This window comes from Chelonoidis abingdonii, chromosome 2, assembly GCF_003597395.2.
Source record: "Chelonoidis abingdonii isolate Lonesome George chromosome 2, CheloAbing_2.0, whole genome shotgun sequence".
NCBI lineage: Eukaryota > Metazoa > Chordata > Testudines > Testudinidae > Chelonoidis > Chelonoidis abingdonii.
In genome coordinates this window covers 58,022,271-58,047,030 of record NC_133770.1, presented here as the reverse complement: position 1 = coordinate 58,047,030, position 24,760 = coordinate 58,022,271, and the positions used below count along the sequence as shown (strand labels likewise).

The following is a 24,760-nucleotide window of genomic DNA, read 5'->3' as shown; positions in this document are numbered from 1 at the left end:
TTGACCTCATAGTCTTGGGAGAAGACTGCTTTGTCCCCTCTATTTGGACTGTACCAATGTTGAATGATGCCATTTGGTCTCCACTGGGCAGCAGCCAGTTTCCAATCATTTACAGACTGAGTGCTGCAGTCACATGGCCAATATGTGGCAGCATACATAGATGACATAGTGATTTACAGCCATAATAGGGAGGTCTACATGTGTCAGGTCACCTCTGTCCTACAGGCTTTCAAGAATGCATGATTTATGACAAACCAGGAAGTCACATAGCTTGGCTATACCGTGGGGTGGGGCAAGTTACTGTCACTAATTGATAAGGTGCTGGTCTTAGCAACTTGTCCTATCCTGACAACCAAAAAATGGTGCAAAGTTTTTTGTGCCTAGTGGACTACTATAGACAATTCATACCAAACTTTGCCACTATTGCAGCATCCCTCACAGACATTTCGAAGGATGCCAGGCCCAAGAAAGTCATTTGGTCAGAAGACTGTGACAGAGACTTCAGGACTCCAAAAGACCATCTGTATCAGGAGCTGGTACTGTTTACATAGATTTTGAAAAAATGTTTACATTACAAACAGATACCTCTGGGGTAGGGTTGGGGGCAGTCCTTTCCCAGGAAGTTGAGGGAGATGAGCATCCAGTGCTCTATATAAGCAGGAAACCATTTCCTCAATAGACAGTCTATTTAGTCATAGAGAGAGAATTTTTGGTGGTGAAATGGGCTGCAGACTCCTTCAGATCTATTGAGAAACCCCTTCTCACATGATGGGCCATGCCTCTCTACACTGTCTGAACCCTGGGAAGGATACCGACCCCAAGATTATGTGGTGGTACCTCTCATTACAACCATATCATTTTAAGTACATCACTGCACTGGAAAGAACCTCCAGACACTGATTTCTTTTTAAGAGATGGCAGGGACCCAGGACGACGAACAAGACCCCATGCCCTGTTCTGAGGGAGATGGTATGCGATGGAGTATACAAACCCCACTCTAAAGAACATTTCTGGGCCCAGGCATCCCCACGCAGGCACACCTGCACAAGCTGGATGTAGAGCTTTAAAAAGGGGACCACAGCAGTTCAGTGGCAGGTGATGGAAGGGAGCAGATGGCTGCTCTAAGGGGAAAGTACTGCACAGGAACTCATTGCCTGACAACACAGACTCATGCAAACCCACAAAAGATAAGTGGGGAACAGTGTGTGTGGGTCAGAGACTTGATTGTAGTGATTTACTCTGGAAAGCTGAAGGAGATTGGGATAGGAAGTCGTTCGGGGGCAACAGCTTAGCACCCCAGAAGTTGGGTATAGCTTCCGATCATTGGGTCCTGAACTCAAAATAAAGTCTCTTCCGTCCCAGTCTCACACTGGGTACAACCCTCCTCCCCGAGGTCTGTCTTCCTTCCAGAGTTCAAACACTTCTTCTTCGAGTGCTGTCCCTGTGGGTGCTCCACTCTAGGTGACGGTGCGTCCCGGCGCTGTCGATCGGAGATTTTCGGTAGCAGTGCCTGGTTGGGGCCCATGCACCCAGATGGTATCTCCCGTCTAGTTGGAATCTTCCTGAGTGCGTGCGTCCCACATCCTCCTCAGGTCCTTCTCAACCATCCTTGGCTGAAGACGGAGCTCGGGGCAGTGCTGCCTTCTCTTACCTGGAAACAGTAACAAGGAACATAGAAATAATTATTAATTACTTCCCAGTTGTTTCCCTTCCTTTAGTATAGTTACAGAGTTAGTTACACAGTTTAAAAAAAAAAAAAGCCCCTCAGACTTGTCTCCCATTGAGACACTCTCCTCGGCCATCTCTACGTCATAATGCCAGGAACTTCAGGATTCAAAAGATGCACCTCCTGTCAGGACTCCATGCCACGGTCAGATGGCCGCTCACATTGTGTGAAGTGCCTCGGGGACACCCACATCCCTGCGAAGTGCCTTCATTGCGCGAGCCTGAAGTCAAGAGCTCGTTGTGACAGGGATCTGTGGCTCAAAATCATCATGATGGAAAAATCCCTGCAGCTGCTGCTGGAGACGGGAAAGGTTAAACCCGTTCCCACACGCTCCCTAGCCAGATCAGAACCGGTGGGGAGCATAGCTTCACCCTTCCTGGAGCGAAGGCAAGAAGCGCAACAGTCTCACAGAAGAGAATCTAACAAGGGTAGGGGGTCTCCTGCGAGATCCCTACCCTCTGTGCTGACAGCATGAAAGGCAGCTGCCTCAGCCTCCTCTAATGCCTCAACAACGGCTCTGACAGAGCACAGAGGCAGAGACCCGACCTCCCGCCTTCCTCCCCTCTACTTTGGAGTACTGAGATGACTCTCCATGGTAGAGAAAGAACTGAGGAGGGTGTGGGGCGCACGCACTCAGGAAGATTCCAACTAGACGGGAGATACCATCTGGGTGCATGCGCCCCAACCAGGCACTGCTACCGAAAATCTCCGATCGACAGCTCTGGGACGTACCATCACCTAGAGTGGAGCTCCCACGGGACACACATCTCGAAGAACCTCAGTTACTGCAAGGTGAGTAACCTTCTCTTTTCCGCTCTACTTCCAAGCTGGGCACAGTCCTTCCTCCCTGAGGAACTGTCTTCCTCCTCTCCCAGCATTTCTAGCCTGGAGTTTGGCCTTCTCCACAGGCATCCTTCCCTGATGGTGGCTTCCCCACTGCTAATTTAGGGCACTGCACTGTTCTTATTCTGTGCAGTATCTGGAGGCACCTGCCAACACTCACCTGCATCCTCTTCTCTTTCCAGGCCACTTCCTGATCTACCTCAGGCCTGCTTGATACACCTGACCCTCCTCATTTTTCTCATCTGGGGAGAAGAATTTGCTATGGCATGGGGAGAAGGGGGCTTATCCCGTCTTGCCTTAATGGGGCCAGTCATCCTGTGACATCCCAACCAGTACATTAGAGCTTTCCTTTTAGATTGAGAACTTCCTTGGCAAAATCCTTTCTGTTAGTGGATTTTCAAATTATGAAGATATAAACCATCCTCAAACAGGTTTTTAAAATGAAAGTCTAGCCCTGCCTTACCATGCTGCTACAGTGAAGTGTAGCTTTGATCCTACTTTCTTTTCTAATAAATACTGCATATAGTCTATGTACTGTATTTGAGGAAATAAATATCCTCACTTTTCTTTTTCCTGTTACAGTCATAAACCACATCAAAATAAGAGATCCTCAGTGTCTCTGCTTCAAAACGGAAAGTGCCATAACATATTTTTTTCTTGTGCTAGGTTTAGGCTGAATATGTGCTTTATAGTAATCAGTGCCTGAGTATTTCAAATTATGTGCAATTCTCTGCTACACTGTTGACTAAAACTCAGAATTAATTTACGTTGCTGTCTTAGTACCCTTATTTAAAAAAAGACTCAGAGCACTGCCTACAAAATTGTCTAAGAAACAGTGTTGCTTGCTCTGTTTGATTTTAAATGTTCCTATGTATGTTATGCCCCCCAAACTGATTTATATTAAAAATTAGAATAATCTGTTGTGTGCTGCATTTGATAATAGGTGAATTGTTTAATTGTTAAAGGTAAGGTTAGAATAATGCTGTTTCAGAAGGTAAAAAAAAAAAAGAAAGGCACGAGGTTAAATATTAATTTGAATGTCTACAATAATGGGTACCTATGCTATTTAAGGAAGTCATTATTCCACTGTGTTGTCAACCCGAGTATTGATTAGAATTAATTCACTACAAAAAGTCTCCAATCATTTTTAACATAAGTTTTTCCTCTTTAACAGTACCCTGAAGCTGGTCTTTTTCCGTGGTCAATTTAGCAACAAATTTGCAATTAATCATTTGCTGATTGCAATGAATGGTCTGTCAATAATATGCAGCTTACATTGCTAAAAGGGTTATAGAGAGCTTTATTGTTTTCCTTTTGTCTTGGGAACACTTTGTCTAGCTGTGTTTCCTAGAATGGATTTTGAATAGATGTTTTGAAGTAATGCATGCCAGTTTTAAAGAGACACCATGGACTGCTCTGGGGGTATTAATCAAGATATGCCCTAGCTTTCTTTTGGCATTACAGTATTTGGACATCTGTTCTGACTCCTTATTTGTGAAGTAGGACACACTGGCATAAATGAAGGGTTTCATTATCTTAAATGTCATAACATTTGTTTGAATTACTTGGTGTACATTTTAAATACATAAATTGTAATCTTGGTTTTTTATAGATTTCATTGTCCTTTCTAAAGACTATAAAAATGGAAGCCTTTTAAAAATTCCATCCATAATTCAAATGACATAATTTACAATTTGTACAATAACAGTGAAATTGTTGTGGATGATACTTTAGTAATTTCTAACAATGTAAGTATTTTTTCTGAAAGAAACGTAAGAGCCAAAAAAGGTTTCTTATTCCAGTGACAGTGTTTAGTGACAAATAATGAATGAATGAAAGGCAGTCTTAGCCCATTTTGAGATTTCCGTTTGGGGAATGTTGACATGAAGTCTTCTTTTCAGTTAAAGTCATTGTAATTTGAACATTTTCATTGTGCTTGTCAGAAAGAAATGTCTGTGTATATTCCATCTTGCACTAAGATGAGTGCCTCAGTAGTGTGCATTTCAATTTGAGGGATCGGAAACACTGCAGAGTAGTGTATGATCATCATGAAACTAGAGAGGTACTTGAACCCCAGGTTCATATCCAGACATCTCCAGATTGTATAGGTGTCTGGATAGGGCTGATCTCTAAATTATACTGGCTTTTATTCTCGAAGTTAATTGATGTATCTAACACTCCAGTAAACAAACATATGACTCCTCTGGATTGTCATTATTAATGCCGATAATATACCAAATAGTTACAACAATTTAATTGTTCATATACGGTAGTCTAATTTCTCACTAGATGCTAAACTGGTCATTTATCTGTGTATATATCACATACGGTTGCCCTCGTATGACTGTGATACTTATGTCTGAATAAAAATGAACATTAACAAAAATTATCTGCACTGTAATTACAAAGATAATTTTATTACCAGCATTGTCAAGCCAAGTGTCTGCTTATTGTGCTGGAAATTTGAGACTACTAGCTTGTCATTTAACATTCATTACATTATTGAACTATCTGAGTTGCTGAGGCAAAACAGTGCTTTACAAACAGGTGCATTTTGATTTGCAAATTTAGAAAATCTAGTAGCATCTTTCAGCCTTGTTCGGTTTTTTAAGGTCAAAAGTTCAAAGGTGTTTTGACTAAGCTTATGTTTAGACCAAAAGTTCACTTAGAACTTTGGATTAGATTAATCAAATTAAGTTATTGCAGTTTACAGGGAAAATATATTTTTGCAGCTGTCTCTATAATATTTATGTATAAAATACATATTTAGCCCAAATTCAGGAAAACCACCCTATTCTGGACAGTCTCATTGAACTTAAAGCAACTTAATCATGTGACTCTATTTAAGCCTATGCTTAAATACTTTGGTGGATATGGGTGGACTGCTGAATTGTTGCACAGCTGTTGAAATCAGCATTTCATTTCAGATTTTCAAAATGGCAGAAGCCTCTAGTTATGCATAAAAATTGTGATATATACACAGATAAATGACTAGTTTAGCATCTAGTGAGCCATTTGTGCATTCAGTCATATGGCCCCAGGCTTCTGGTCTGTTGAAAATCTGTTGTATTTTTAGATTATTAACAGATGTGTAGGCACCTAACTATGAATTTAGATACCTATCTTCAGGCACCAGTTTGAAAATTCATCTGATTGGCACTCATCGGTCTCTGGGACGGGCATCATATAATTAGATGTAAAAAGAGTGTGTGCGAAGTGGGTAGGAATGGGAATGAAGGGAAGCCTTGGAAAAACATTAGATGGCTTTTTTCTTTCCTTGACGAGTGTACTTAAGGAACTCAAGCCCAGTCATTGTATTGGCAGTTGTATACAGGGCCGGCTCCAGGCACCAGCGAAGGAAGCAGGTGCCTGAGGCGGCCAATAGAAACGGGGGCAGTCCATCTGTTAGATGGCATGTCCTGGTCTGCGGTGGCAATTCGACAGCAGGTCCTTCAGTCCCTCTCTTCCTCTTCGGCGGTGGCAATTCGGCGGCAGCTCAATCGAGTTTTTTTTTTTCCTTCACCGACACTTGGGGCAGCAAAAAAAGCTAGAGCTGGCCCTGATTGTATACTCTGGATAATTTTTTGGCAATGATTTTGACTTGTACCAAACACCAAACTAATTTGGGTACTATAACTTGATTATCTTATTCACTTGTGGGACAATTCTCATCCCACATGCTAGTCTCAAGTATATCAGCCTTGCACAAGGGACTAATGTGTGGTTTACTGGAATCTTCCCAAAAAAATTAGAGCCAGAAGATTGAATCTGCTACACCAGTGCCCTAAGTGACTACAAAAGCCACAAATTGCTGGAGCAGCCTTGGCCTGCTGTGGAGTGTGGTATAAATGCATAGAGAGTAAATAGATGTGGGTTCTGAATTACTTGATCTACTCAAGTTCAGAGATCCCAATGGTCATGCTCTTGTTCCTTTTTAGGCCTGTGCGTAGCTCTTCCACATAACTTATCTCTGTGGCACATGGAGCAGCAGAGTCACCCTCTCTATACATAACACTCTTCACAATGGTTCTGTTATAATTTGGGTATTTTCCAGTCAGGAGATTGGAGCCAAATTCTGACTGTAAATTCACACACACAACGAGTATTTCAGACAAACTTAGTCCCTTTGTTGTGACAGTCTCCAGCAGTGAAGTTGCCTTGCAAGGTGTGGAGGTGAGATATAGAATTGGTTTACTCAAGTCACTATATGTTTTTCTTTAGAAACTGATGCCAAAGAGAACAATTTAATAGATTCTAATGTTGTCCCTTTACAATACTTAGTTATTAGCCAGTTGGAGACTATGAAGGTAAATTGATATCCTTTTAAGAAACATTCAGATAATAACCTGTGACTTATTGCTTTTATGCCACATAAGAGAATCTGTCTGCAGAATAAATAGAAATAATTAACCTCAAAACCTTTTAATGTCAAAAGATTCCAAAAATATGTTCTATATAGTTCTGTATTCTATACACTGTGTAGATACTGCCTTTAAAAATTTGCATAACTAAATTATTTATTCAAACCAGATATAAAGAGAGATGGTTATGTTTCTGAAGGGAAATGTGTGTGACTCATTGCTAGAGAATTTGACTATACAGATCACAAAGTGCAAGTCATATATCTATTATTATTGGTGTTCTTGACTTGGTAGCAATGTTGCTAGCTGTAATCTGTTGCCATTTACCCAGATATCAACCTATTTCAATTATTCTTAATATGCTTTACATCTTTTGGAAGTCGAGGACTTGGATTTCATACTGAGGGTCTTTTTCTGTCCCTGAATGCTCCATGTAATGAAATCTAATTAAATTAATTTTAAAAAAATTCAATCCCATTTTTCAAATAGCCATTTCTGCACTGGCTATCTTTACTGAAAAGGAATTGATATGAAATATCTTCTATGTATACCATATGTTAAAGAATTAACCTTAGGGATGTGAAAAATATTTCATATAATTTTCAACTCATACCTTTATGGAAGTGCCAGTTATGGATTTATGGTGTTTGGTTCATCTGAGTTTTGCACTTAAAACAAATATTTTGTTACATATCAAAAAGACAGTGTCCTCCTCAAAACTAGTTTCAGGAACAATGGGAGTGAAGCCCAGATGACATCAGGATGAAGGGGGGCCACCATCTGCTTTGAGAGTAGTTCTTTGAGAGTTCCCTAATGGGAAGCAGTAGCCATTTTGAAAGATGACAAAGATGAGGACATTTGTGGCTTCAATCCCCATTGAGCATAACAGAAGATGGCATAAATTTTGAAAGAAAGCAGGTCTTCAGAAGATTCTGTGTTAGATGCTCATTTTCTTCAGCCCCTGTTGAAGCAGAGGCTTTCAGTTATGAAGAATGATGATAAAAATTACCATTAATCCCCAATATGATCTTTTGAAATCTACTTGTTGCAGTAGATTTACTGAACACTCAGAAGATGGTTTGAAGAGGAGTTTGAGGCACTCAAGCAATCTTAACTCCACCCTATAGTGACATGATGAAAAAAGGAAAAAATCAAATGTGTTTTCTAAAATGTTTTTAATTTAAGCTAGGACTACACACTAAAATAATAATTGCATGGTTATGGAGTCATTACAGTTTGTGGTTTTCTCTTCAAGTTTCATTTTAACACTGGATTCCCTGGGTTTGTAACTTTTTGGGAGGATATTTACAACATCCTGTAATATTTTTACTCTTAAATTACTTATATATTCAGCCTTAATTGCAATTTAATATAGTTTGTATCAGGGAATTATACGAAGTTCTCTATTCTGTCCTGTCTTTAAGACAAAATGGATGATTGGCTCACCAGTCACCAGTCCATTAGAGCAGACAGTGGGAAAGGCAAAGAGCAATATCAAGATTGTTAATCAGAGCAGCTCAGTTAAGCAATGATGATCAGTGCAGTCATATAAGGTCTTAGTAACCTTCCTAAGGAAAGAGGCTTGAAATACAAGGGGAGGGCCTGCAAAAGTGAGAGGAGTGAGTCAAGAGGAAAGGAAGAAGTCCTATATCTAAGGCTATGACTACACTATAGCCTATGTTGACAAAACTTGTGTCGCTCCAGGATGTGAATATTCCTCCCAGCGACCTACGTTACACTGTGGCGGGAGAGTTCCTTCTACTGACATAGCTTATGCTGCTCACAGAGATGGTATTTTTATACCAATGGGAGAGCTCTCTCCCATCGGCATAGAACATCTTCACCACATGCACTGCAGCGGTGCAGCTGTATCGGCACAGCTACGCCACTGCAGTGCTGTACATGTAGACATACCCTAATACTGAAGGTCTGGCGAATTAGGAATAATAGTATACAAGACAAAGATGCAGTAGAGCAAAAAGAAAGGCCTAGGTCAAAATGAAGACAGAGTGGTCTAGGTATAGGTCGAATTTTAAGCTGTGTAGTAAGAGAGCAAGCAAGGGTCATGGTACAAAAAGAAAGACAGAGCCTAAGAGCAAAGAAGAGATAAAAGGGTGATGAAGAAGAGAGAGGAGCTTGAAAGCCTGAAGTGAAACTGAGGGGTAAGAGATCATTGGTATTTGAAACTTCTAACAACCACCCCTAATTTAGGACTGTAATTTTTTTAGTGAACTACACAATGCAAAATTATACATTTAAGAATTATAGGAACTTTCTTTTCTATTAAGATTTTTACGTTCTAACAGTTGTTGGTGCAGGACGAGATGACCTCATTATACTAGAGATAATGTTACAACATAAAATATTTGAATTTCAAATGGAAAAAAAACACTGTATGAGGGAACCAGTGACTGATTTGCCACCTTTTTCAGTTAAGAGAAAAATATCCTTTCAGACAGTAAATCAATAAGAGATATCCCAGTGGTTTGCATACTACTTATACAAATATATATCTACTATGGAAACAAATTGATAACATACATATGCGTAAAAAAACAATGGGCTGTGTTGCCAAGCCTCTGACTAACAAGTGCAGTGAAATTTCTAAGGAGAAGTCAGGTAAGAGTTTGACTCCATCCCTATCAAGGAAATAAATATATAGAATTTGTGAAAATGTAGGGTATAATTAACGACAGACATTTCAATGTCAATTTTACCCAAGGTTCTGAAAAATATCAGTCTTTATTTGTCAGAAAAGTCTTGTGTACACTTTTTTAAATTTCAGAACACTAAAATATGCTGTTTGTCCCGGTGTCAACTTTATTATTTTTGAACATTTATATTATGATAGTACATGAAGGCCGCAACCAGGTTGAGCCCATTGTGATAGGCATTGTACAAACACATAGTAAATGACAGTTCTCACAGTTGTTGTTTTCTGCGAGTTGTTTCATAGTATAGTAAAACTGTGCTAACTATGGAACTTATTGGAGGACCACCCACTTCCCCTCCCAACTTAATGTTCAGAACTACCTAGAACCATGCGTGAAGTGCTAGATGCTTGCTTCAAACCAGGTTGAATCTGAAGCTGCTTATCTGCTTTGTTACGTATATAAGCCATTGCTGTATGTGCTAGAAAATCTTCTGCAGTAACAGTAGTGTATATTGCATTGTATTGATTACACTGATTTCCAATTTAGGCAATGACCTTGACTGAGTTCTGCTCAGTCACAATAAAATATTTTCTGCCAATTTCAGAGCAGTTCCCCATCGACAGTTATCAGAAACACCTGAAAATGTTTACCACACAGATATGTTGTGTATTAAATAAAGATCGCTGAGCAATGTATGATGATGATATCATAGTTCCTTAGTGTTTGTTTGGTCATACAAGCTGACTAGCATGTGATCACTGCTCTACTCTTCTCTTTGCTGACCATGTAATCACTCAGCATGGCAGTCTGGGTCCGGCACATTCATTTGCACAGTCAATTCAGTTCTATAGCAAGTTGTGCTGTTGTGAAGATTCACATGCATGTCTTCCTGTTGCCTTTAGATCACTGCACATAGGCAGAACATCAAATATTGCCCAAATACCTCCTTTCCTGAAAAACGGATTTCACTTTGTGGCTTTGGGAAATGTTCCAGTTCCTTATTACTCAAACACAAAGCCAGGGATTCAACAAAAAAGCTATCCCTAAATATGAGCCTTAAGCATGTGATGTTGGCTCTGACTTCCAAATACACATTTCTTTGTTCATCCATCATTCATAAATAACTGGATGAATATATAAATTTCATTTTGGTATTAGAGATTTTACCTCTGCTTAAAATATGCACTACCACTAGAATCAGTTATATCTCTAGAAACAGAATTAACTTCTTAGGTGTGTCCATCTAAGTGTGGATTGTGCAAAGAATATAATTGACACTAGGAATAGCATTATCCAAGCACTCCTAAATTTGTCCTAGAAGAACAGGGACACACAAGATTATTAATCAAAGCAAGATTCCAGCAATTCTTGACTTAAAAATAAATATCATTATTATGGTTTAGTTTGTCAGGTTCAGTTTCACTAAAACCATTCACTAAGCTTTACTGATTGAATAGCTTATATAATATAAATTATTCCATTTCATTAGCTCATTTAAGATGTGGGGATGGTATGTATGTAATTATTTATACTGAAAAAATTGACAGGTATGGGCTAAGAGATTTTCTGCTCCTTAGGAAACATGCAAGTATAGTAGAATTTATAAATAGCAATTGTGACAAGAGGATCCCTTTATCTAAAAATGAAATTTTATTCTGAATTCACCAAAGCAAATCTCTCTTACTTATGCTTTTTGTGATTTTGTGTATCTAGACTACTTCACATTAACAACTGAGTTGATATAAGCAAACTTCATTGCTCAGATTAGATTTTCATTCTGATCCCAAAGATTACAGGTTTACTGAATTACCCCTTAAACTTCCTAGCCCTGTAGATCCATTTAGCCTTAATTAAAGAAGCATCTTAGAAAAATAATCAGCCTGTTTGCATCCAAAGAAGGTGCGTATCAGTCTAGTGGTTGTTTATTAGCATAAAATATTATTTAATAGATATTTTAATCACAGCAAGCTTATAGACAGACGTATTAAATGCATTAATCTTTCTATAAGGTTATTCTGAATGTATAAGGTTACTCCTCTGAAAAGACTGCTTCAGATTGCTTTCCGGTAATGCTAATACCCATTAAAAAGATGAATATATATGTGTGTAAGTCAATCATAAGGTATTAAAGAGGTATAGCAACTTAAGCTTCTTTTCTTCTTGGCAGGTCACTTTGAGAAATGTCCCAGTTCAATTAAAATATTTTTTTCCATTTCCTAAGAGCAGATACAGATGTGTTCTATCCTGTCTCTATCTCATCTTCACTGTCAGGGTTTAAAACAAACCTGAGCAAGAAGTGACTAAGGATTGTCCAGCCATTTAAAATCCTAGTGTGGGGATTAGGGTATGGTTAGTGTCTCTTAAAGAAGAACAAGGGGCTTCCATTCTTTTAGATGTGTATTTGAGGTTATTACCTCAGATGTAGTAGAACAATTCATGTTCTTTGTTAAAGCCAGGATTAACTAGGAGTTATATTGATCAAGTATTTATCAGTTACTTCATCTCTGCTTCCAAAATACCAAGGTAGCATAGGCAGTAAATTGGGAAAAGACTATTCCAGTATTTTCAGGTTAGATGGGTGACATTGTCTATGAAAAGAGAGATGCAGAGAAAAGACATCATTATTCTGGGCAACTATCTTAATATAATGTATAGATGGACTATAAAACAAACAACATATGTTAAACAGGAAGTAGTAGACTTCGGATTATTAGCATCCTATTACTGAAGACTTTTTAATGATATTCTCAAAGCATCATACAGTAAATCAATTAATTAGTTAGAATAACTCTTGATCATAAAAGTTTGATATTCAGCATTATCTGCAGTGGAGTTGCTATAGATGTGAGACAAAAATGTTTGATTTTCTTGCAAGAGGCCTCTCCTCTTGGAGTCACTCACTGATGTTACATTGACCCAGAACCATAAAAAAGCAGTAATAATAATAATCATGGACCTTGTGCGTGGGCACGTTCACAGTTAGGTGGTGTTGCTGCATATTAAAACAATCATAAGCCCTTTCTTTCCTTGTTTCCTTCTTCCATCTCCCAATAGGCATCCCACCAGTTGTATCATAACTGGATTAAGCTTCTACCACATGAAAATAAATTAACTTTCCGCTAGGTGACACCAGCGTGGAATAGTGATGTGTTTCCAAATTATAATAAGGAATTTCCCAAAACATTTTTTATCACAATTAGTTATATATGTGACATTCCCTGGGATGAAGTACTTTTGTCTCATCTCTTTCACAACCTGCCCCCCCCAACACATACTTTCTTTCGTGCTCCACACCATAAAATATCAATTCCACACACTTAACTACTCTTCAGAAAACCCATTGATTCCATACTCTTAGTCTCATAACTCACTAATTGTATACCTTCTCATCTATGATGGTTCTCGGGGGACCCAGCGCTAGGAGTCCCTCCTACCGCCAGTGAAAGGGAGCTTTCCTGAGATCAGCAGCCTGTTAGCCATCCGAGCACCCTCCTCTGGGCAATGTCAGTCCTTACTTTGCCTTATGGTTAACGATAGATGTACCCCAGTCCCCAAGCCCTTTTGAAGCATTCTCTGGTAGTGTCCAGCCCCTGCTCCACTGAACACACAGAACTACCAGGGCTACTGTTCCCAAGGGAATAGTGTATACACCAGCTTGTAGGATTCAACTGAGGATCAGCACCTTGCTTAATACTTCAGCACAGAGATATATTTATAGTGAAACAAAAATAAGTTTATCAAAGATGCAAAAGCTACTAAGGATAATGGAAACAAAAGGATTACATGCAAAACAAAATCATAACAATGAGCAGTGTGACCCCAGCTTTCATTAAAGACCTCACATAATGTTCTTTGGTGATCCAGAATGTACAAACCGGAATCTGAATGTTCTAGTAACCCCCTTGCTAGTTGGCATTGAGGGGGTTTGGGGTTACATCACCCCAATCCATTAATCTTCTACCTCCACTCTCTCTCAATATCCTTCAGTGCACCAAGCTTGGCCAGTACCTCATGGAAGTTACTCTTGATGGCTTGCCTACCTGTCAGCTTTCCTCAGTAGCAGAAACTGTTGGAGGCAGGCAAACTGCCTTGTGGTTCCTGACTCTGGAATGATTGGATGGGATGGAGGGACGGTCCTGTTTTGTGGTAGCTGGATCATTGGTTGTCAAATGAGTCTCCTGTGGTTCTGCAATTCATTGCATCTCCTCTGCCTGCTGGTGCTCCCCTCCCTCCAAGCTGGTTTCTCCCCTGGATTGTGCGGGGGATGGGTCTCTAGGCTTCCTCCCAATACTGACTGTTCAAACTCTGTGCTTGTATTGGGCAGGCAGTTAGAGGTGAATGTAGGACTTCCTTTAAGTACAGAAGTAGCTGGGTCTTGTCTGTCCTCCTTTTGACATGCGAGAGTGACTGGCGGGGCTGAGTAGAGAGTGCTTTGGTTGCAGGAATTGCTATTTATATTATTTGTTGGTGCACTTATCATGTGTTCCAGCTTGTACTGATGTGAGATGCAGGAATATTTTTCTTGAAGTAGCTGACTTGTCTGTGTTGCTAGTGAGCTCCACTCACAGCTCACCATCTGGCTGAATGAGCAGCACCAGCTTGTTCTTCCCCAAACTTAGAGCAGGCTGGAAACATTAACATGCCGAGCCAGTCACAGAATTGTGGGAGGGATTTTGAAACAATGACCCCTAACCCAAATGTAACCCCTTACTGTCCACCATGGACATATCACTGTGCACAGAACCAGCCTAAGGAATTTGGGGAGGTTTGAGATACACCCTCAAAAGTATTTGAAACCATTCAATTTAAAAGGTGTATGGACCAGCTCTCTGCTCTACTTCTCTGGTAGTGTGAAGCTCATAATAGATTCCCCAGGGTAAAGAGGATGTTGTCCGGTGATCCCTAGTTGCTATATTTATTAGAGAGTGGATCTTAAATTCACCCCTACCTCCAGATTCCTACTGTTGGTTTGTTTTGGGCCTTGCAATTAGTTTGCATTTGTTTAGACCACTTTATGTAAGGCTTTACAAAGAAATGTGCTAAAAATATTCTTTTAAATGAAAGCAGAGAGTCTTCTTCATGTGAACAAAGGGCTGTCCTGTTAACAAGGGTCCCATTCGAGTCCCTTCCAGTGTCATGGTGACATGGAATCCTATGTAAATGGACCAGCCCTGGGTGGGGGTTAGAATGTTACAGAATGTAATTTCCAATCAGTGAATCTTGGAGTCGCCTGATTGGATGCACCATTGATGCCAGTCTTATGCCAATCAGTTGAAAAGCAGCTCCCCTGCTTCAAAGCATATATATATATATATGTGTGTGTGTGTGTGTAGGTACCAGTGATCAGTTTTATTTATGTTCTTTATAAATGAAGTTGTACCCTTTCAGCAATTTTTGTATTACATTTGTGTGGCATGCATCTGCCTTGTGCTGTGCCCATCAAAATTGCTTTTTAAGCATTGTCCTTTTTAACCTCCAAACTCACTAAGTTGGTTGATCTGTTTTGGAGTTAGAAAATGTTCAGTCATGGGAAAATTTTGAGCAAATTAACCTTCCGTGGAAAAATATCTGCCTGTTTGTCATCTGCAGTAGGCATTGATCCCTAACTTGTTGATGCCTTGTATTTGTTATGCATGAGTAAGCACATTAGCCTTTTCATTTCATTCATTAGACAGTTAGTCCTTGATTAGTGTTTTCTAGTTTCTGTCCAATACAGTACTACTTCTTAACTCATTTTGTCTCAGGTCTTTCTTTTACTTTTGCCTTAATGTAGAAGAAGGTTAACAAGTTAAGCACAATGGTGGTCCTTTCTGTTTATATTTTTCTAGGAAATATACCTTCACTAATTGGAGTGTCTAACATGTGGATAAAGTATCAAAAACTGTGCTTTCTAGCTAACGGAGTTGATTTTGATTTACTGGCTCTCTTTACTTGGAAGGCTGGCAGCTCAAGTTTTACTACCAGTATCACTTTGAGGATGAAGTATTTTGTAACTGCAGGATTACCTATAATAGTGAATGTTTGCCTTGTAAAATTACATTTCAACTTTCTTATAACTACGGTAATATGTGAATGATAAGCAGATGAGACTGACAGGACAATGAGTTTGAGAATACTCCACTGAGGCAAGGAAGTTCCCCGTGGGAGTTTACAAGCGAGGTGAAGCAGATAAGGATGTGTTTCAGGTTAGCACAGTTTTTCTTTCTCTCTCTCTCTCTCTCTCTCTCTCTCTGTATTTTTATCTTTCTCATAGACCACTACAGTTGAACTATAATGGTACTGATTTTACAGATAGATGGATATGAAAAACAGCATCAATAATTTTCTATTTTTCTATTAAATACATGGGCCTTAAATAAATGATGTGAATATGGCATCGTCTGAAGGTTTTACTAACACACAATTGGGATGATAAATGTAACTTATAAGTATTGAAGCTACTTGGGAATAATTTGGTTAGCCATCACATACTCATACTGCTTAAAATTTTTATTCCACACTGCATCATCATGTGTGATGGTAGTGTGTGTGTGCGCACACACGTGTGCACCAGGCAAACTGTGACTTAGACCCTTTTGGTGCCTCTTGAGTGCACCCCATAGGGGACTGGCCTGGCTTCCTGTACCTCATTCTGGGTGGAACCACATGGCCCAACCATCCTTAGGTCTTATCTACACTGCCACTTTACAGCGCTGCAACTTTCTTGCTCAGGGATGTGAAAAACACGCCCCCCCCCCCAAGCAGTGCAAGTTTCTGTGCTGTAAAGTGGCAGTATAGACAGTGCACCAGCACTGGTAGCTACTCTCCTCGTGGAAGTGGGTTTTTTACAGAGTTGGGAGAGCTCTCTCCCAGCACTGGTGCCGTGACTACACAGCCACGTGAAAGCGCAGCCACAGCAGATTGGACTCTGGGCTGTACCTGCTTGTTCCCAACAACACAGATCAACTTGGTTTTCACACCTGTAATAGTTTCCCTCTGGGAGTCTGTGACAGCATATGTTTACAATGACAAAGAAACAGTATCTTCAAAACAAAGCACTATTAATTCATTCCTCAGAGATACAAACCGCTTAGAGTAGAAGGGAAAAAAACAATAAAAAGCTTAGAGTGATGCTCTGTACCTTGGGGGAACACCCTGCAACCCCATGTTCATCTTTATAATATGATTGTGTGGTATCCAATGCAAAGTTTTTCATGTCGGGTGTCTTCGGAAGGCTCGTGATGCACTGAGCATTGGTGTTATAGGAATGTTATAGGTTGTAATTTCATGTATATAGTTATGAGGCTGAAAATGTGTTCTCATGGCTTAAAACAAGCCCAGGCAAAAACTCTCCAGGAACAGAGAGGCAGTTCAGAGCTCATCAGGGCATATATGGAACAAACCCAGCCCAGTCTCACAGGACAAACGACACTGGCCTAGGCAGAAACAAAGGATCTATTGGACTCTTGAGTGAGTCACCCCCCTCTCTTTGCTCAGTTTGGGACTACAATGAGGTAATGCTCACCTGACTCTGAAGGAAGTGGAGGACAAAGCCCAGAGGGAAAAGACATGATAAAAGGGAGAGACATTTGCCATGCTTGCTCTCACGTCCACCTCCAAGCAACTGAAGCACTGATCAAAGTGGAGAGCCTGGCTGAAGGGCAACCAGACAGCCTGTGGTGAGAAGCATATACGTTTGTAAAGCCACTGAAAGTGTTAAGATCAGCTTAGAATGCGTTTTGCTTTTATTTTATTTGACCAAATCTGACTTGTTGTGCTTTGACTTATAATCGCTTAAAATCTATCTTTTGTAGTTACTAAACTTGTTTGTTCTACCTGAAGCAGTGCATTTGATTTGGAGTGTGTCAGACACCCCTTGGGATAACAAGCCTGGCACATATCAATTTCTTTGTTAAATTGATGAACTCATATAAGCTTGCAGTGTCCAGCGGGCATAACTGGACACTGCAAAATGAAGGTTCCTAGGGTTGTGTCTGGGACCAAAGATATTGGCTAGTGTCATTCTGTTGCACAATCCAAGCAGCAGCTGGCCAAAAGTGCCTACTCATGTAGCTGGGGGCAGCTTACACGCTAGAGGCTTTGCATGAAGAGCCTGGGAGTGGGGGTTCTCACAGCAGGGTAAGGCTGGCTCCCACAGTGAAGGATTGGAGTGACCTTGCAGATCACCGGTCCAGATAACACCAGGAAAATGTCACACCTAGACACTTTTTTTTTTTACTTACACATTTGTATTCCCCCTAAACCCAGCCAATTCCAGCTCTGGGAGAAAACAGACTATCCCCGTTGTAGTTTCTACCTCTCTCTCTGTCAACTGAATGTCAGCTTTTCATTGCACAGCCTCTTCAAGCTCACCCATCCCCGCCTCCCTTTTCTACGATCTTTGGGGATTAAATGTCCTTTGATCCAGGCTTAGCTTTGGAAAGAGTAAACCATTCTAAGCTGGATAGAGCCAGGCAGGTAGTTTATTCCCCAGTGATAACTCAGCTATTGTTTTCTTATGGAGTCTTACATGTGTTATTGTTTTATCTTTCCTGTTTGGTTCCTTAAACAACACCTTCTGATCTGCCTCCATAGCAAATAACCCATCATAACCAAACACACAGACGCCTTGTGTGATACTCCCTGGGGGTACTCAGCATTGTGAGCCATAGTCACTACCATATAACCCTAGAGTCAGTGAGCTTTGTCTGTGCTCATGGGCACCATGTTTGTATAATTTTTGGTGGTGCCCAGCCAGAACAGGTCCAAGCAGAGCTGTCCCATCCATAGGATGGATCTGGGCAACTGCCCTAGGCCCCATGCTTCAGGGGGACGTGGGGTCCAGGGCAGCCTGGGGGATTAGCGGGGGCCCGGGCACCAGCGAGTGATTTGGCCCCAGCCCGCCCTGCCAGCTCCTGGCATTGCTTGAGGGAGGGGGTGGAAGCCAGAAAGAGGCAGGGTGGGGGTGTAATCTTGGGGGGAAATGGTAGAATGGGGGGCGGGGTGGAGCAGGGGCGGGAAGAGGCGGAGTAGGAGTGGGAAGCAGTGAAGTGGAGTGGATTGGGGCTGGGTTGCTTGCTGCTGCTGGTGCCAAGCCCCCCACTAACCCTCCCTGTGTCCCACAGAAGTGCAGGGCCTCCCAAAAAGTGCAGGGCCTGGGGCGATTGTCCCAGTCTGTCCTATAGATGGGATGGCTCTGAAAAATATATGCCCAAACATTGGTGGAGTTGGGCCCACATTCCTGAATATTGGTGGAGCACGGGCACTGCGGGCCCATATAACTTGCCACCTATGTCTGTGCCTGCCTGGGTTCAGCTCCCGGACTCCACCAATTATTGACAACACAAGCACTTCGCCTCCAGGCCTCACTCTCTACACATTTAGTGTTAGGCATACTCCACCCCACAAGTCCTCCTAGCATCCCCAGTGTCCAGCTCCTGCTCCTGTGGATGCTCACAGAATTACCAAGCTTCCTTTTCCCAAAGGAACAGTACACCACAGCTTGCTAGTTCATAGATTCCAAGGCCAAAAGGGGTCATGGTGATAATCTATTCTGACAACCTGCCTAACATGGGCCATTGAACTTTAATTCTTAGTGTTCACCTTAGAATACAGCCTTGCTTAAAACATAGCACTTATATGTCTTTATAGAGAAATCAAGTATAAGGTTTTTTTTTTAACAATCATAACATGCTTTCTATGGCCTCAACTTAACTAACAATTATACTCCTGCTTAAAGAAGTTTATCTGACCCAACGTTCTTCCCAACATTTTCAGCCAAGCCTAGTTGCGATCCCTTTTTCATGAAGCAAACTCACTGACAGTTTACTTCTTCAGTGAGGGATGCCAGGGCTTCTTTCACTCCCACAGATACCAGAACAGATCTTTAAACAGATCTGAAAACTCCCCCCTCTGTTTACCTCTTCCTGTTAATTTTCTTTTCAAGTACCCTCAAGCTCTTCATTACTATTTAACTTGGTATGCTGATAGACTTGAGGTTCAACAAGAACAAGCGCAGAGTCCTGCACTTAGGACGGAAGAATCCCGTGCACTGCTACAGACTAGGGACCGAATGGCTAGGCAGCAGTTCTGCAGAAAAGGACTTAGGGGTTACAGTGGACAAGAAGCTGGACATGAGTCGACAGTGTGCCCTTGTTGCCAAGAAAGATTGAATGGCATTTTTGGGCTATTAAGTAGGGGGTCATACTAGATAGGTAATAAGGGTTAGTTTCTTTACCTGGAAGGGTAACCAACACCTGACCAGGGGACCAATCAGAGAACTGATTGTTTAAAGTTGAGGGGCGGAATTTTACTACCAGCTGTCTTTGTTGTTTCTCGGCTGTGAGTAAAACAACCAGTTTCCTAATCATTCGCATTCATGTATCCTGCCTAAAAGTTCTGTCATAAACATCGTGGTTATTAAGAGTCACCAGAAGGAACAGCAACACAGTAAATTCGGCTATGATGATCGTTAGTAGCTATTCCCCATTCCACATGTATGTTGAATTGCTGTACCTGGTTTATTGGAGCTATCTTTTAAAATCAGACTGTTTCTTCATATCTTCTTATAAGCAAGAGCCTGTATTGAGTTTCTTAATGCAAGATTATTGTTTTATTTTTCTCTCTTTTTTTATATAATTTTCTTTAAAACGTGTGAAGTTTTCTTCCTAGGGAGCAAAGGGAGGGAAAGCCAGCTGTGGGCTATCTTATCCTATGCGTTTCAGGGAAAGAGGCAGGCCACGGGGGGAGGCAAAGCCAAGCTGTTGGCATTTTGCACTCAATTGTCCTGAGGGTAGAGAACGCTTATCTCTTGGAAGCAGAGAAACCGGTTTCCTGGGCAAGCCGGGAAGGGGAGGAGAGGATTTTTTCCCCTCTTTAGCATCCAAGGCATTTGGAATCTGGGGTGTCCCATCAAGGGAGGTTGGGGGCACCAGAGAGAGGAAAGAGGGGTCAGGCTCTCTAATTAAATTTACTGACCTGGTGGCAGCCAAATACCCACACTGGGTAGTGAGCTTGGGAGATTCAGGTAAGCCCCAGACTTTTGGCGCTAAGGTCCAGGTTTGGGAAGGACCAGATTGTGGACGCAAAGTCAGGTCTGGGACTGAGAGGCTAGATTCCCACAAGTGCATTGCCAGCAGATTGAGGGATGTGATCATTCCCCTGCTATTTGACATTTGTGAGCCTCATCTGGAGTACTATGTCCAGTTTTGGGCCCACACTCAAGAGAATGTGGAAAATTGGAAAGAGTCCAGTGGAGGCAACAAAAATGATTAGGGGCTGGAGCAATGACCTAAGAGGAGAGACTGAGCGAAACTGGGTTTTATTAGTCTGCAGAAGAGAAGGAGAGGAGGATTGATAGCTGCTTTCAACTACTTGAAGGGGTTCCAAAGAGGATGGATCTAGACTGTTCTCAGTTGTACTAGATGACAGAACAGGAGTAATGGTCTCAAGTTGCAAGTGGGGAGGTTTCGGTTGGAATAGGAAAAAACTTTTTCACTAGGAGGTGATGGAGTACTTGCAGTGAGTTACCTGGGAGGTGGGAATCTCCTTCCTTAGAGGTTTTTAAGGTCAGGCTCGACAAAGCCCTGGCTGAATATTTAGTTGGGGATTGGCCTTCCTGCTTTGAGCTGGGCGGTTGACTAGATTGACCTCCTGAGGTCCCTTCTATATCCTGAATTCTATGATTCTATTGTTAGACAATAATAGTAAGCTAAGGAGATAAAATTTTCTCAGAGAGGAGGTTGAGAGAGACTTTTCAAGGAACGCTAGCTCTGAGCGAGTTGCCTTTAACTACAGACTTAAGAACATAATTTCCTGTATACACGCCCTATCTTCTTACATATTATCCGCACATGCAATCCTCGCAATGATTATGATGCCAGAATGACATGGGCTTCCTTAGAGACTTTACATGACATGTCTTTGTGGACTAGTAGGTGAACACCAAACACTGGGGATCCTATAAACCTTTTATACTCCTGTCCCTCTTGGCACAAAGAGGTGCGAGTCAGACTGCACCTTATAAAAGAATCAGTAGAGATATTTCCAGTTCATCACATTGTATAAAAGCTTACCTCTTATTTGTTGTTTTTAATACATGATCTTAAGGTGCTTTATATCGTCTCCAGAAGTTAATGTAACCACAATCTGTGTGTTTAGTAATTATATGAGAAATATAAAAACTATAAACCACGTACAACATTCTTTCCAGGTGTCTATGAGGTAATAGGACATGTGTATCTGGAATGACTGTGCTCTGGAGGTGCTCTATGTAGGGATCTGACTTAGAGACTTAGCGTTAGTCTTTTAATGCAAATGGGTTGTTCATATACTGAATCCACCTTTTTTTTTTAAATGTTTGTGACAAAGTTCCTCCTCTACCTTGGTGGTCCTGCGCTTCTTGGCAGATTTGCTACACTCAGTGATCTTCCCCACAGTCTGGGTCAACTCCTCCTGTGTCTGATCAGGAGTTGGGAGTTTGGGGAACCCAGGCCCACTCTCTACTCGGGTTCCAGCCCGAGCCCTGGGATCGCAGCTGTCTATAGTGCCTCCTGTAACAGCTGCAGGACAGCACAACTCCTGGGGCTACTTCCCCATGGCTCCTCCAAACACCTTCTTTATCCTTACCACAGGACCTTCTTCCTGGGTCTTGATAATGCTGTCCTCCTCAGTCCTCCAGCAGTACACTCTCTCACTCTCAGCTCTTTGCCTTCTGCTCCCAGCTCTCACTCGCACTCCTTCTCCTCTGGCTCCCCCTGCCTGACTGGAGTGCTTCCTTTTTAAACCCAGGTGCCCTGATTAGCCTGCCCTGATTGGCTGCAGGTGTTCTAATTAAAGTAGCTATCTCCACTGCCTTCTAGAAAGGTCTTAATTGGCTCCAGGTGCCTTGATTAACCTGGAGCAACTGCCATTTGTTTACCATGGTCCTAGGGATTTGTTTAGCCTGGGGCTAACACACCTGTTTCTCAGTACTTTACTGTAGCCATCTGGCCTTGCCCCATCACAGTGTATATAATATTGGGTAGCCAGATCTTGACCTAGACCACATAGAACTTTGCATACAATACTATTGAATGGCCCTATACAAATGCTCAGGCTGTATACAGGTGAAGTTACCTTAGTGGGTCTTCTACTCTACTTCCAAAGAAAGAGATTTCATCGATTTATTCTGTAATCCAGCGAAAATAATGATGTCGATAGTAAACCACTGAAAACAAATGCCTGTATGCTGCACAACAGTTAGAGATACTTTCAGCAAAAATAACTAGCACATTCCATTCATGTAAAAAGATGTAACAGACTGTAAAATGTGTAGTAGGTGAATGATCTGGAGATGTATCTGCTCGTTGGAATACTGTATATCTGAGATTTCAAAATTATCAGGGTACTGCTCTTGTGTAATGATAGTACAAAAAACATCTTGTGGTTTATGTGCCTTGGTTAGAATTTCGATTTTATATTTTGCAGTTTTACCCATAGTGATAGATTTACACATTTCTTTTTTCCTGTTAGGATGCTTCAATTGCCCACAGATTCCACATCATGCGAGAAAAACATCCAGAGAAGTTCAACAGTAGGTAAGAACACAAACAGTATTTGCATGTGAATGGGTAAGCTTTATGTTACATGAGGAGATAAATTCTGCATTTTCCTTCAAAATATTGATTACAAGACAGAATGTCACTGCATCTTACTTTAAATATCTGGTTCCAGATTACTCCGATTAAAGTCAGTGATATCTGGTATCTCAGTTAAAGAGAGCAGCATTATAAATAAACTGTTCTCACATGCAAAATGATTGACTCTTAAGATTAGCATGATAGAGATGATGCACTGTGGTATCTGAGGATCCCTGAGTTGACACTTTGCCGTTAGGAACTGCAGAGCACTTATTAGACAGCTGCAGCTGGGGATCCTTATCTTTCATTCCTGCATACACACTGGTATGTTGACAAGGGGCTCTTCCATATATACGCTTTGTGAGGAAGGGCAACTGAATGCTGTTTTATAAATATATACGACTTATCATTAAGAAGCTTTGGAAATGTCTAAAATGTGTGAACTGAAACTCTGCGTATATCCACGTGTTCCTTTTTGAGTTTGATATGGACTGTTGTTCCAAAGTTTTTTGGAAATGTAAAATGTATTAATATATACTCTAAATACATCTTTCCTCAATGAACAGCTTATTGGGTAGGTAAAATCCATAATGCAATCGTTGTTTGTCTCTCGTATTAGGGTAATTTGTCAGATCAACAACAACATTTCAGAAGTCTTAAGTAACATTTGAAGGCACAAGAGAGAAAAAGAAATCAATACAATCTATAGGAATATATACTGCACATATTTATTTATATACTTATGAATATGTTCTCTCTCTGGGCCAAATTGTGGCATTTACCCACTGGCCTGAATTGGGGGCTATGTGGAACTCTATGCTCCATAGGGAGATCTTGGAGCACTTGTGTCTCAGGTAAGCAAGCTGCCCTAATGGATGAGAGTTACAAGGCTGCCATTTCTATAGGATAGTGGATCTGCTCTCCCTAGTATGGCTGTCCTGCTTTGTGGACCAGAACAGAGCGGTGAGAGTGGGGCCATTAACAACTGCAGTGTGGCTGAAAACACTGTGCTCCCCCAACCACAGGGACTGAGGCTGTCACAAGCCATACACCAAGAGGCTTCTTACACACTCAGTACCCCTCAGCATCTGTGAGGATCTGTCATGATCCAGAGTTTGATATATTGCAATAAATTCCAAAATAAATGCCCATGTTAAAATACAGTGGTGGGCAACCTGTGGCCCATCAGGGTAATCTGATTGAGGGCTGCGAGACATTTTGCTGATGTTGACCATCCGCAGGCCTGGCCCGCCGCAGCTCCTAGTGGCCGCGGTTCTACGTTCCCGGCCAGTGGGAGCTGTGGGAAGCAGTGGGCTGCAGGGCCATACTAGCCACCGCTTCCTGCAGCTCTCATTGGCCACGAATGGCGAACTGCAGCCACTGGGAGCAGGGGGGGCGGGGGCGTGCCTGCAGCTGGTCAATGTCAGCAAAATGTCTCGCGGCCTGCAATCAAATTACCCTGATGGGCCACATGCAGACCGCAGGTTGCCCACCACGGTCATCAAGCTCGTATATTTTTCACTCCCAAGAATTATATAATGAAGAGAATACAGTGGTTCATAAAGACACATTGGTGGA

The 24,760-nt window shown here is 41.5% G+C and overlaps 1 protein-coding gene across 3 annotated transcripts in view; it reads left to right on the top strand.

Annotated features, from left to right (window-relative positions):
- DGKB (diacylglycerol kinase beta) overlaps window positions 1-24,760 on the top strand; it is a 495,108-nt gene that overhangs the window by 273,187 nt on the left and 197,161 nt on the right. For all 3 annotated transcript variants that reach the window (XM_032784097.2, XM_032784098.2, XM_032784096.2), the window contains one exon: window positions 23,076-23,140. In XM_032784097.2, the coding sequence (XP_032639988.1) occupies window positions 23,076-23,140 (65 nt within the window). The remainder of the gene's footprint in view (window positions 1-23,075; window positions 23,141-24,760) is intronic.